The following is a 14,987-nucleotide window of genomic DNA, read 5'->3' on the forward strand; positions in this document are numbered from 1 at the left end:
TAGCTGAAAGACTGGCTGCAGCACCTACATATGTGCGTGCAGGGAAAACCTCTTGCGTACTACCAGGTATGTAGGTATGTACAAAATAATTTTTCTAATGGGTGAAGCAACCTTTAGTGTAAATGACTTCTGAGATCTGGGTCATACATGTTTGTACATCACTTGGTTTTTCCATGTACCTTATGATGGAAACGTCCAGTTCTGCTACCAAATGCAAGTGGTGATTTTTCTGTGCATGAATGACTGAAGTTGAATGCGTGAATGGATGCCATTGGAAAGCATTGCATTTGAGGTGGTAATGAAGAAATCAGTTTTGTCTGTGCAGTGGAGCCCACTCATCCATGCAAGTCATCCTTTGATAGTGCAGTCATCTGGTACATGTGTGAACTAGACCTAAGAAGTGCAGGGATGGGGAACCTGCCACTCTCCAGAAGTTGCTGGGCTACAACTCCCATCATCCCTGACTATTGGCCATGCTGCCTGGGGCTGATGGGAGCTGGAGTCCAGCAACACCTGGAGGGCCTTAAGTTCCTTATCCCTGATTAAACATGTGAAACGAGCCAATTGATGATGATGATGACTTGTTGATTGCTTTTATATACCACTTGCATGCCAAAATGGCTTCTAAGTAGTTTACAGCATAAAATCAATTATAAAATACACACATAATTAAATATTACCATTCAGTCAAAACATTTAAACATCCATAATTAAAATATACTGTAAAACAAACCAGTTAAAAACATGACAGTTGAACCAGCTAAAAGCAAAGAGTCAAACCAGTTAATAAAATCAGAAGTTCAAATGCAAGGGAAAGCCGAAACAGGTGTGTCTCCGGGAGCCGGCGGTATGCTAATACTGATAGAGCCTCTCGTATTTCAGCAGGGAGAGCAGCAGCTGTGTGCAACATCTTAATACTGAAAATATTTTGGATTGGTGTCAACACTATTGACAGAACAACTCCTAAACTGGTGTAGCCTTCCCCTCTCGCCAAGGATCCCATATAATTCTGTGAGGGAACAGGGCTGGAAATCTCTACCCTCAGAAACTACAGTTCCCAGAATCTTTCATAGAGAACCATTCCAGCTAAACTTGCATAAAACCAATATAAGTTTGTTATAAACCAATAAAAATTTGTTATATATATAAAAAATATAAAAACCTTAGGTCACCGCTACCCCATCAGAAAAAGTGATGTACTGCCTGGTTTGTTGGGCTAGAACATACAAATTGGAAACCTCTTGGTATACTCAAAGGTTATTTAAGAGACACAATGCCAGGACTTCCCCCCCTTCCCCTCTTTTTGCTGTACAAAAGCACGATAATGAGGGTCATGACATGAAAGAACCGAGGTTTATTCCTTTCTCTTTCAAACCTTGCCAGTCTCTTGTTCTGTTTTGGCAGTGGGCAGCCGCAGAATCATTAAAGGTAACCAGTATCCCAGCCTCTTGAAGCTTGAAATGACCTTGAATTTATAAAGTGGAAGGCATTTAATACTGGCCCTTTGGCCCTTGCCATTGCACTAGCGAGACAAAATCCTTGTCCCTTTCGCCCTCAAGTACAGCTCCCCTTTGTGCACAAGTCAGACAGAAGGCTGCTCTGGCCCAACGAAAAGGGCTTGGGGATTCCTTTTGTTGCATATCTTGAGAGAGAGACTGGCAATTTTGCTTGTCAGCAGCTCCTAATCTCCACCGGCTCCCTTGGTAAGAACAGAGCTGTGTTTCAGAGGGGCAGGGGAGCCTTGTTGAAGAAAGTTTTTGACTCCAATCCCCATTTCTCTCCTTTAAAAAAAAAAAAAAGCACTCTTAAGGTAACTGCTTATGAAAACAGGATAGATTGAAAGGCTCAGTCCCAAGTACTCTTATTTCTGGCTTGGCAGTATGCATTTACAGAAATGATACCCAAGGCTGAATGAAGGCCCTGTCTTCCTCCAAAGGCTCTGTTTAAAGCCCCTTAATGAATGAGTTCCACCCTAAGCGCTGTGGCTGTTCCTGCTGCATTTGATGTGATTAGCCAAGGTGTGCCCCAGATCCTGTTCCTTAGCTTTCCTCTCCCCCCCCCTTACTCCTTCTGGGCCTATTTGCTGCTTGTCTTCCTTCAGGTAAGATATGAAACTACATGTTAACCACAGAAGCACTGGAGCAGAGAAAACTGGTTCAGGGGGCTGGGTGGGAGAAGCAAAGTGCCAAGCCATAGCTTGGATCTGATGTTCTACTCGGCAGTAAACCTGTTGAAATGAATGGACAGTTAGTCATTTCCACTCATTTCAGTGGGTCTTCTCTATGATGAAAATTGGATAGAACAGCCCCATATCTTGGCCTCTACCCCCTCTGAGTCTTGGAAGCAAAATAATTTGACGGATCTTTACGTTGTGCATAGTTTGAATTTGAACAAAGAACTTGGGATTTCTAGCATGAATGTGCATGACTGTGTGTTTGCATATGAGTCTGTGTGTGAGCGCGCGCACACAAAGGTCTGCTTCTGCTCCTGTTTTTTTAAAATATTTAGATACCCCAGTCTTTTTGACAATAGGACTCCAAGTTGGTTTACAATAAAACGATATATATAAACAGAATTCCAAGTGCCCAATCAATGATCTCAGAGCGTCTGTAATGATGGTTTCAGGTGTGGGACTAGTTAGGATCACTGGGAACCCCATGTGAGAGCAAGATATAAATAATTATAAACAAATTCAGCTCTCAAACCCATCCGAAATCAGTATCCATATTTTTTTTATTTTAAACTAATTCAACAAAACAGAGAAAAGAAGCATTAGCAGATCACTCCTCAAAAAGCTGGCTGAAATGGATGGGCCTTGCAAAGCTGCCTAAAGCCTCCTCTCAAAGCCTCAGGGATACTGCAGGAAAAGCCTCCTCCCCACAGATCTGATCTCCTTTAATGACAGTATTCTGGGATGGCATTTCCTTCTGATTAAAACTGATGCATGCGTATGCAGGTCCCAGGCCATGAAGGGACAAGCCTTAAGTTTATATAGATATAGGTAAAACTATTGGGAATTTCAGAGAGGAGGAAGAATACTGATTGACACTGTAAGAGCACCTACTTCAGTTTCCCATTCACTAAATACCAGTCTAGCTGGGATTTTCATAACGTACCTATAATTTTTGCTTTTTGCAGGACTCCCACGTTTGCTGGTGGGCTCTTTGCCATTTCCAAGTCCTATTTTGAACACATTGGCTCCTATGACGATCAGATGGAGATCTGGGGCGGGGAAAACGTGGAGATGTCCTTTCGGGTAAGAAGGACAGGTACAATATATTACTTGCAGTAGAGATGCAAATGGTCCAGCATATCTTCCAGCTATGTTAATATCTGCAACACAGGGCAACTTTTATTTATTTAGTACCAGCTCTCCAACAAAGACAGGCCTGAGCAAAGGGCAAGAAGGAGCCTTCCATCATTTGTTTTGTGATGTATTGCTGTTAGAGTTGTTTGATTTGAGTTAGGTTTGGCTGCTTACAAACAATCAAGGCTGAAGGATAAGATCCTGAATAAAACTTGAGAAAATATTAAAGCTTTTGGCAGAGGCAATTGTACTTCATTTTTGGCTGATGCTTTCCAGTATGCTTTCTAAGAATATGTTAGTTTTTATCTTATTTCTTTAATGTTTTACCTTTCTTATCCCACTTTCCTCTAAAAAGCTCAGCCAGAATGCTCTGTGTGGTGTCATTCCCCCTCCCATTTTATGCTCACAAGAAGTCAGTTTGAGATGGTGACTTGTCCAGGATTGCCCAGGAAGCTTTGTCGCACAGCAGGGACATGAATACAGATAGTTCTGGTCAAAGTCTAGCACTCTAGCCGCTAAACTACACTGGGCTTTTAAGTTACCTATGACGGGTGTTTCATTTTTTGTAATCAAATATTATGGTGATTTATTTATATTTTCATATTTATAGTGTTCTGGTTTACATACTTGGCTCTCTCCAGATAAACCATGCATTTTAGCTAAGGTTTGTCCTGTGGTTTACAGCTCATGGTTTGTCTAGGAGAGCTAAACTCTGAGCCCTAGTTTGGATGACACACTAAGTCAAGCCATTGTAAAGTACAGTGCAGCAACAGAATGACTGGGGAGGAGCAAAGGGCTGTGATCTTCTGTCTTGGAGCCAACCTGTTTGTTCATCCACACTAAGCCATGATTTGGCTTAGTATATATCATGTGAATGAGGCATTGTGTTTACATGGTTGTATGCCATTTTGGATTTTGCTTAAACTGCAGTCATATGGTGTAGAGTGGCAGTAAATGTGGCATATGCTACTCACTGCAAGGGTATGGAAACTGTTTCATCACAGTTTCTTCCCATCTTGACAAAGAAATCTTAAAGGCCTGGAACCACAAGAGTGGGACTACTCACATGCATTATTTCGATTCTCGCTGCCCAGAGAGGAAGGCCTCGCAGAGTTGGCTTTGCCTTTCTGATTCCAGGCTTCCATACAGGACTGATAGAAAGAAGCCTCAAAGAAGTGGCGCCTACATTACTGTGATAACTTGCAGGGGCCTAAGTGAAAGCTAACCCTATTGTTTCCATGTACTGATTCTCCACATCACTGCTGTAAAATCTGTTAAAAACTACTTTCCATGTAATAATTTATTTGTGGTATATTTATTTTAAAACATTCATATACCACTTAATATTTCAAAAATCTCTAAGCAGTGTATAGTCTAATATCCAGTGCTGTCCAGTCTTGGTGACTAGCAATGCTGGTGTGAATATTCTGTGGCTGCAGTCTGACATGACACACCATAGTTTATCACGATGGGAACAATCCTAGCTTCCCACTCGGCTCATATGTTCCTTCCTTTCCCTTATCTGGTGCAGCTTTTGCTTCTGATTTCAATTAGCCATGGTTTAGCATGGCATCCAAACCTTAAACTGTAATTGATCTTAACCACAGTTTTGAGATCGGCATGTTTCAAAGAAACCATAGTGAAGATTAGCCAAAATTTGTTGGGTTCCATTGACACAACAAGCTTGCAATAAATTGAAAATGGAAGCAAAATCTTCAAAACTCTTCCATGGAGAAAGAAAGCGTAGAGACGCTAGGCTCACTCCTGTCTTGATAAACTAAGCAGCCTATGTGATAAGTAGGTGGCATTCAAATTACAACCAGTTATACCTCCAATCTCTAGCCATAAAGTGTATGTACAAGCAGCAAGCTATGATACGGAATTGAGTTGGATCGCAGCAAGTGTGACAACTACACGTTATTGGAAGAATTTAAACTTTGAATTATTGGGAAAGTGTCAGGAAATCTGGGATACTGCAAATGTGATAAAATTAACAGATTAGATATGGGTGAACGAAAGGAATGATCTGAAATACTTTTGGGGGGGCGGTATTTTCTTTTGTTATTGCAATGAAAAGCTTTTGTGGCCTCATTAGTATAAATGTTTCATTTTTAAAATGTCTGTGTGAAGAGCAGCTTCCAAATGCTAAAGGCTGTTTGGAGTGCCACCATGTGGCCACAAGGAAACGGAGGAGCTGGTATAGAAATTCTTTACTGAGTTAGGGATCTCCCATTCAGGACTGCCCACAGAAATGTCTAGTCAGGTTTTAAGGAAATTACCCAGTTCTGTAATAGGGTGGAATCAACTAGCAGCAAGAAACAAGTAGCCGGAACTTGTTCTGAAGGACCCAGAACAGCAACGACATAATCCAGTAGTACTGTAGCTAAAGGCACAGCTCAGTTGACCACTTTAGTACGGTTGCAGCTCCTAATATCACCTCTAGCTGTATTTGCCTGCCCGCCCCCAGTGGATAGCTAGGCAAATCTTACAGCGGCAAAGTCTGAATTTTACTCAGGTCCTGAGTAGTCCCTGAGTAGCTTATGTCCTCATTAGGAAGCTACTCAGAACCAGAGTGGAATCAGAGAGGCTTTGGGAGCTTGAGGAGCCCTTGGGTGGTCATTTCTCAATGAAGGTGTTTTTGGGCTCCCTACATTGGGTTACTCAATTCTGGGTGCGGTGCTAGAGCTCCTTGCAGGGGAGTGGGGAGGATCTTGGGGTTGCTACTCCTCAGACTCTGATGCTGTTACACTTTGGGGCTTTGTGACCTTCTCTGGCAGGGCTGTTCTTTACCTGAATTGCAGTGTTTGTTGTCATGACACAAGTGGGCCAAACTGAATGATACATGGAATGCGTGATTTGTGTTTCATGTGCCTGGTTAGTGTTTTTTTTAAAGCCAGGATGGGGAACCTGTGGCCCTCCACAGGTTGCTGGACTACAGTGCCCCTCATCCCTGACTGTTGTCCATGAACAACATCTGAAGGGCCACAGTTCTCCCACCCTTTAGAAGTTTTGGTGGTGGTAGTGATTGGGCGTCCAACCACAGCACACAGAGAGGAGTTAAAACCTTTTACCCACACCACAGTCCCAAAGGCAATCACCCTGAAAGCTTCTATTTCCCCCACATGAAAAGGAAACTTCCACTAGTGCTAATGGCAGCTTCCCTTCTCTCTGTCTCTGTCTCTCTCTCTCTCTGTCTGTGTGTGTGTGACGCGATTTTAGGTAGGTGAGAAAAGGGTAAAAAATAACCTTCACTTTGGACTGCGGTTGTGAACCTTATTCTCTGCCTTAAAAATGAGAGAGACATAAAAGACATCCACACAATTCACACATAGTTTAGTTTGGCCCAGGCAGGCTCGCATTCTTCACTTAAGGCTTTGTGGGTTTTTGTTGGCATGGGTGACATCCCATTTCTGCAGGTTTGGCAGTGTGGGGGCCAGCTGGAGATTGTTCCTTGCTCTGTGGTTGGCCATGTGTTCCGTTCCAAGAGTCCCCACACCTTCCCAAAAGGAACTCAAGTAATCTCCAGGAACCAGGTGCGTCTGGCAGAAGTCTGGATGGACGACTACAAGGAAATCTTCTACAGGAGGAACCAGCAGGCCTCTCAGATGGCTAGAGAGGTATGTAAACCAACTTTTCCTGAAAGTTGGTCTGAAGGATTAAAAGCACCTGTCTCTAAATTGCGTGTAGGGAACCTGTGGCCCTCCAGATGTTGCTGAAGCACAACTCACATCATCATTGTCCATGCTTGCTGGGGCTGATGGGAGTTGTAGTTGAGCAACGTCTGGAGGGACAAGAGTTCCCCAAAGCTGTTTTAAAACAGGAATTTAGAGCAGCCATCCTCAGCTTCGTGTTCTCCAGATGTTTTGGGCTACAGCTTTCATCAACCTCAGCCTGTGTGGCCAATGATAGGGATGATGGGGTTGTAGACCAAAACACCTCAAGGGTACCAGTTTTGGAAAGGCCGATTTAGTGTCATCACATAGCTTGCTCTCAGTTCTTTATGTAGAACTGGGCCTGGTTTACCTGTAGTGAGGGAGGGTATTCAGATGTAGATGTAAGGAGCGTCACTGAGGCAAGAAAAATCAATGTGAGCATTTCATACACACTGTTTCAGTGGGTTGGGTGATTCCTAGTACTGGGAGTCCTACCCTTAAGAACTAGCATTCTAGAAGGGAGAGTAACCTGATGGTTCTAAGGCTTTGGAGACTCCAAGGTTGGGCCAAATCCCTGGAACCAAGTTCCAGGGGCTAAGTAGGATCTCACTGAGATTTAACTCACAGATTGAGCAGATCAAAGAATGAAGGAAATTAAAGGCATTTTTTTCTAGTATAAATAATACATAAGCCCTTTAGCAATTCGGTGGACTCCGTGCAACAGGGAGGTTTGGAAGTGTTAATCTCTCTCTCTCTCTTTCTCTCTCTCTCTCGTTAATGAATTGATTTTAAAAAAACACCATGTGCGTGCTGTGGCTTTGTCAGAAAACCTATGGAGACCTCGCTGAACGGCTTGAGCTGAAGGAGCGGTTACACTGCAAGAACTTCACCTGGTACCTACAAACCATTTATCCTGAGATCTTCATCCCAGACCTTACACCAGCTTTTTATGGAGCTGTAAGTACAAATTTAGTGGTTTTCCCACATGCAAGATCTGTCTTGCTAGGTCACAGCAAATGACCACCTAGCCTTGCCTTCTATATCCTTAGGGATCAAGCACCTCTGTTGTTTCTCCCCAGCTCAGGAAGAAACAGCCCAAGATTTCCCCTTGGCCCTTCCTCGTCATTTGGTTGATAGCATATTCTGAAGTGAGGTCTGAAACGCTGCCTCAGAATGCCAGGATCTGGTTTGGATTATGCACATATGTATGATCCAAATCCAGATCACAGGCTTCTAATATATAGATGTTTTTATTGTTTATGTAAATATGTTATTTCTAATCTTCCATCCCACTCTAATGTGACTAAGAGAGAAATTCCAGGAGGAATAGGTTTGATTCTTGATAACCGAAGTTACCCAAGGGCAGGGAACAGGTATGAAACCCCACTACAAAAATTCCTTTTCTCTCTCTTATCTAAGTGAGTGGCTACTATTTGTTCCTGTAGTGCGGAGGTGGGGAATCTCAGGCCTGGGTGTCAAATGTGGCCCTCCAGGTCTCTATCTGGCCCTCAGAATTCTCCCCAGGCCACACACCTCACTGACTCTGCTTCATACTCCAAGTGTCCTTGCCTGGCTGGAATGAGTCTTTGGGGGATTCTAAATGTAATGGTAGGTGGATGGGGTTGCAAATGACCTGTAGTGACAATTCATACATCTCCCCCCCCCCAAGAAATATTTCTGCAGACACTCTTGTCCTTGGTTCTCTGATAATGCCTCTTGTTTTCATGGATTGAGGGGCATGTGAGTGTAAACAAGCCTACTGTACAAAGGTAAAACTTACATTGCTCCTCCCACTTTTGCCTCTGGCCCCACCCGCCACTGGCACGTGGCCCTTGGAAGGTTTCCCAGAAGGGAATGCAGCTCTTCAGCTGAAAAAGGTTCTCCCTGTCTCTGTTATAGTGCAAAGTAAAGAGTTGTACTTTGGGGCAGTGTTAACAGTGGTGGTGGGGAAAACCTGGCAATGACCCTACTCCCCTTCCTGAAGGCAGCTCCTGGACTGTGAGGAAGGGTGCAATATGTTTCTGACGTTTCCTCCCCAAAAAAGAACCCAAGTTCTGATTCCAGTTCTGTGTCTTCACTGCAGTCTTCTCTGCCGAATGGGAAGTTGTGTGTCTCTTTCCTTTATTAGGTGACTTTAGCTTTGCAGCCTAAAGTACACAGTTCATTAACCACTCTTCAAAAGCTCTGATGCTTGCTTTGTCAATATTTACTTTTCAGCTTGTGGACTCTTATGTCCTTCTTGTTTCTTTCTTCCATCTTCATCGATTCTACTAAGGAACCATCCTATAATAGCTTTTCACTCTCTTCAGAATGTAGAATTTTCTGTTTTGAAATCTAGTGAATCATGTGTGTGTTGCAAGGCAACTGTGCAGTTTTCTTTCTTGAGCAGGAACTTGCTACACTTTTTATGTGCAGTTTTGTTCCTGCTCAGGAAACATCCCAAGAGGTGGGGCAAAGATGGGAACAAATTTATAGCAAGATGGGGAGAATTCCATCCCAGGTGAACTTTCTGAAACAGAACCTTTGCCAGTGCATGCCTTGCTAGTGTCCACATCAAGTGTGGTAGGAAAGGATCTCAGTGAGGAGAGCTTTTTTGTTTCCCAGCAGGCTAAATAAAAGACCATCTAGAATCACGAAGGGTGGCAAGATGAAATGCAGTGGGCTGCATTTTATCTTATTTTATATTATGTCCTATAAACAACTTTTTGTATGCCACCATATAATCATGTTCTCAGGGCAGTTTACAGCAACAATAAAAATAATAATGCATACAATAAAGAAAAATGCATACACATAAACACTATAGCCCAAATTAAACTAAAGCAGGAACAGCATGAGAAAAGTATGCCTTTACTTGACACTGCATTTCACCTGTAAGCTGCCACTGAATGTTCATAAATATTCAAACCTCTGAGAAAGAAGATAAATTAGACGTGTGAGGAGTTAGTTGAACTGAAGGGTAAAATTCAGGACTGCATGCTGTTTACAGAAAGGAGTGTGCAGAGTGACAGCAACTGTGTCTCCAATGTTGAAGGAAAACTAGTACCTCTGACTGAGTTCTGATATCCACTGCAGATGTGCCCCTAATTGTGTTGGGTTCATTTGCTTGCAGATTAGAAACGAGGGTGCCAAACACTGCCTGGATGTTGGAGAGAACAACCATGGAGGAAAGCCACTGATCATGTACCCCTGCCATGGGATGGGAGGCAATCAGGTATGGAACTCATGAGGACATTCCAGTCTTAGTCTCTTCTCATACATGAGCACACACACACACACACCCTGGCCCTACCCATCAAAAGGGGAAGGGGAGTCCAAGCACGGGAAATGGAGGCTGGAAAATTAAGCCCAAAGCTCTCTCTCTTTCCCCACCCGCTCCCCCATTCCCTCATAAAGGAATATTGTACTTCAATTCTGCCAGCAATAACTTGCAGAAACTAACACTTTATGAATATGTGGCTCTGCTCTGCTATTAAGGAAGCTTAGGGTGGCTTTGGTGACCACTGTGGTCACACATGAATCAACGCAAGCAAGTGCTTCTGTTGAAATTATTCCAGTCTGCATGGTCTGAATTACTTGTAACTTTCCTGAACTCAATTTTTTTATTCTGTATTTACATATTTATTTTAAAACAATAAGAAAAAGAACAATACCTTAATCAAAATACACATTCTTAAGGCTTGTTTCCAAAAACAGTGGAGAACACTTTTACAAAAGTGGGAAAGGATTGCCCACCGCCTTGGTGTTTTTCTCGCATCCATATTTTCTTGAAGTATAAAAAATAAAATAAAAGAGAAGTATTAAACACAAACTGCCCTTTCAAAAAACAAATCCTGACTCTTCTCATTTGTGACTCATACCTTCGCCCTCAGTTCTTCTTCTTTTCTGTTCTCTTCTCTTCTCAGTACTTTGAATATACATCCCAGCGAGACCTGAGGCACAACATTGGCAAGCAGCTCTGCCTGCGATCTAAGATGGGTCCCATAGAGCTGGGAGACTGTCACTATACAGGGAAACACTCCCGGGTGCCAGAAAATGAAGAATGGGAACTGACCAATGTGAGTGTGATAGAGAGTGAGAGAGACAGAGCTTGGAGAAGTTACTTTTTTGAACTACAACTCCCTTCAGTCCCAGCCAGCATGGCCACTGGATTGGGCTGATGGGAGTTGTAGTTCAAAAAAAGTAACTTTTCCAAGCTCTGGACGGAGAGATAGAGAGATTTTGGAGACATGGACTTCTCTCTTTACCTGGCCTGCTTTCAGAACACCTGTTTCTGCCAGCCTTCCATTACTTGCCACCCAGATATTTGTTGCTGCTATGGCCTGGCCTGGACATAATGCATTAAGGACAGTTTTGGTCTGCTGGAGAACAGGACAATTCTTCCAATGCCGGTGGCTGAGCATGGCTTTGGGGTCTTTTAGCTCACAAGACTGCCGTAACAAGAACTTGCAGCAGCCCCAACAGAGCCAATTTCTGAGAAAGTTCTGAGGAGCCCTTTTGGCATTGTGGGAGCCCATAAAGGGGGAAATGGGGAAGGAGGGGACAGGATACTTTATTTTCACAATGCAACTTGCTTACCGGCAGTGAAGAGGGGGTTCACTAATACCAGATGTGATGATGACCACTAGCTTGGGTGACTTTTAAAAAAATAACCTCTATAAAAATTCTTGGAGGGGCAGGTCTCTCAGTGGCTATTAGGCATGAGAACTGAAGGAGTTTAGCGAAATAAGCATGATATTTTAGAAAATACCTGATGCCAAAGGTAGCGGCCTTAATCTCTCTGTAAACAGAAAACAGAGCTGAGATAAAATCACTGAAATTAAATGTTGCTGTCTTTTGTTGAATGTGGACAAGTGAGTTTGGAGGGCCCAGATGATATTGTGAGTGGGGTTTCCATGTTCACAGTGATTTGGCAGTTGGTGAGGTAGGCTTAGTATGGTGTAATGGGCAAACAGAGACTTCCTAAGTAAAATATATATATGTATATTGATTGGCCAACCAAAAGAACCCCTCTCCTGTCATTTGGCTGATGTTTGTGGTATTGGCAGCAGCAGCAAAATGGTATTTTCCTTGTAATGGCCATTGGCTACAAACAATACAAATCTGGCTTGAGTGACTGATATTTTTCCCCCACCCAAGCAAGGGGGAGAAAAGTTTTTTTTAAGGAAGGTGCAGTCATGATAAATGCCCCTCCTTTGCTTTCGAAGCACTGCAAATTTGCCCTCAAAATCAATGAAATGGAACCTCTTGGAAGTTTGCCACTTGCAAATGTAGGGCAAGTTTTGGGAGGGGCATTTTGTTCAGCCCTAGAGAAATGCATATTCCTAGATTTCTGGACCTTGTAAAAGAGCCTTCTGAGCTACAGGTACAGAGGTATACTGCCCCTCTTTTCCATGCTCTGGGAGGAAAAGAAGTAAAGCGATCAACTTTGTGTTCTTGTTGTGCGTTCTCAAGGGCTTCTGTCCTGCTGCTCTTGGGGATGGCATGCTGGACTGGGTGGACTTTGGTGTGATTTAGCAAGACAATATTCTTTTCTTTTGGTTTTTTTAGGATCACCTTCTTAAAAATGTGGCATCTAACAAATGTCTGTCTGCAAGAGGTGAGCATCCCTACATGGCTTCCTGCAACCCTGCAGATCCCCATCAACTTTGGTACTTCAGCTAAGCAATTGCAGGAAACGCCAAAGCAGCGCAAGGCAAGCCTGGTTTGCCAAAGACCTCCTGTGGAAGCTTCTGTTTTCTTAACTCCACTCCCAAGAAGACAAATTCAGGGAGAAGGGACCCATTCAAATATGCTGCACAATCACACACTTGACTCGTAACACTTTTGTGCCTTTTGGGATAGATTGGTCAAAGAGACACAGCAAATCTTGGTGTACGTGTATATATATATTATTAAGTAAAAGTTGCAAGCTGGTATGTTTGCCCTTTAGAGAGTACCATAAGTATTGTTAATCAAAGCTCCATATTGTGAGACGGACAACATTGGTGATTGTATTCTGCGGTAGATTAAAAGTGGGAGTGGGGGGCATTGATAGGATATGATTTTTCCCCCTAACTAGTTATGCTGTGAGCAAAGTAGGAAATAGCACTCTGCGGGAACGAGCTATGGAGCCTGTCCTATGGAATAGCTTGTCTGCAGGATTGTTTAGAAAAATATCTTATGCCAAAGATACTGACTTTAATCTCTGTTACATAGGAAGTGTATCTTCTGACAGTATTGGGCTGTAGAAGGAGAAACTGCATCATAAATGCCTGGGGAGAGATTTGTAATAGTTTCTTAGCTCCTTTTGTTTGAAAAAAGGTCTTGCACAGAGATGCTGTTAGGTAGCGGGCAACTGTTGTTCCCGAAGTTTCAGTAGGTTAGCCCTGCACGTTAAAATAGTAAACACTGAACTGTAGTATTGTGCCGTGGCTGAAATCCTCATCTCTTTGCACAGGCTGGGGCCAGTGCCTTACCCCATCAGGTTTTGGGACCTCTCGTCAGCATGCTGCAAATATGTTGGATATTTTCTTTTTAAGCATCCTCTAGTCAGCTTACTCCTCTACCAAAGAAAAGCGGACTTGGGAAAGGTGATGCAGTTCTTGGTTTCATACCAAGGAGTGATGAAGGCTGACGTTTTGCTAGACATTTTCTTGTGACTCATGTCAAGGATTGGATATCAACATGACTTGGTTCCCCACCTGTCTGTGGGACCAGCACAGGTAGTCTGCATGGTTTGACAAGCTCCTGCAGGTACTTGCCTTTCCTCTGGATACTTCCATAACCTTGACTGTACATGGCAATGCCTTGAGTGAGAAAAGCTGGTAACGTGCCTTGATTTTTAAGACCAACTGGGGAAGCTATTTCCCTGGAGGAAATGGGTGCTGTTAGAAGTGTGCAAAATCACCTTCATGGGTGGGTGTTAAAAGAGTAGCACACCAGGGAGTGAGTGTGTCTTGACAAGAAAACCTGTGGGAGTAAATTAATGCTGGATATTGCCAGTTACAATTGCCTGCTGGAGCAAATCATCGTCCCCCTTATTTGATTTGTATGCTATTAAAAATACTTAGCGATATACTTGATTCTTGGATTTCATTGTCAGTGGGGATTTTTTTTTTTTAAAAAGGTTGAGATGCTGTTCATCCACAGAGTAGTAGCTTCTTCATGACTTGACAATGAGCCTCTTCTTCACCTGTAGCTGATTAGCTATTGGACTGTCAATTTAATGCAAAACATAGAAATGAATCTGAAGGAAAACTATGTCCAGAACTTCTGTGAACTGGGTGTTTTTGAGCACACTACAGTTTAAGAGCTGATTGGCTGATACAGGGGATTGAAATAGCCTGTCCATGGGAGGTTCCTTCTACTTAAAGTGCACAGCTGGTTTCTGTTCCACTTGTGATGGGATGACAAAATGATGCTGCTGACTTTTCCTGTATTTTGAATATGGGTGGCAGCATTGGTTTTCCCAAGCGATTGTGTTCATTTCCAGGAAGGCTTCAGTTGAAATGGGAAGGCCTGCCTTTGTTAAACTCAATTGGAAATAATAAAATTCTATTTTACAAGCGAATATTGTCTGTCTCTAATTCCTTTTTGAATCACTCTTCCACAGTAGGTGTGCTTTTAAAATAGCAGGATAATGTTGGCATGTGCCTCTCATCACCTCTCTCACCCACCACCCATCCCTACATTGGCATGATCTTCAGTTTGATGGGGATCACTATCAATTAAACTATATGTAAGACAAATGGAATGGGGAGTCGGCAACTGGCATTACCTGGGACAAATCCACCCTGAATTTTTAATCCCTTTCATCTTTACGCTCTTCTTATTCTTTTGCCTCCCTTGGGTGTGATTTGCTGGCAGGCCAATGTACACGCTTCATCTCCCATTCCAATGGGGCCCAACAAGGAAACAAGTTGCTGGCCAAGAATATGGCAGAACAAATCATAGGAAGCAGACTTGAATCAGAACAGACTATTTGTCCCATCTAGCTCAATATTATCCATTCTGACCAGCGTTGGTTCTCCAGCATTTCAGGGAAA

General features: G+C 43.0%; 1 protein-coding gene across 4 annotated transcripts in view; it reads left to right on the forward strand.

Annotated features, from left to right (window-relative positions):
• The window catches only part of GALNT6 (polypeptide N-acetylgalactosaminyltransferase 6), an 87,898-nt gene extending 73,386 nt beyond the window's left edge, over positions 1-14,512 (forward strand). For 3 of the 4 annotated variants that reach the window (XM_061614939.1, XM_061614940.1, XM_061614938.1), the window contains 6 exons: positions 3,139-3,256; positions 6,724-6,924; positions 7,786-7,917; positions 10,073-10,174; positions 10,866-11,018; positions 12,511-14,512. In XM_061614939.1, the coding sequence (XP_061470923.1) occupies positions 3,139-3,256; positions 6,724-6,924; positions 7,786-7,917; positions 10,073-10,174; positions 10,866-11,018; positions 12,511-12,624 (820 nt within the window). In that variant the 3' untranslated portion in view covers positions 12,625-14,512. The remainder of the gene's footprint in view (positions 1-3,138; positions 3,257-6,723; positions 6,925-7,785; positions 7,918-10,072; positions 10,175-10,865; positions 11,019-12,510) is intronic. The other variant, XM_061614941.1, reaches the window with a different exon arrangement.
• Positions 14,513-14,987: the final 475 nt, after the last annotated feature.

This window comes from Rhineura floridana, chromosome 3, assembly GCF_030035675.1.
Source record: "Rhineura floridana isolate rRhiFlo1 chromosome 3, rRhiFlo1.hap2, whole genome shotgun sequence".
Taxonomy (NCBI): domain Eukaryota; kingdom Metazoa; phylum Chordata; class Lepidosauria; order Squamata; family Rhineuridae; genus Rhineura; species Rhineura floridana.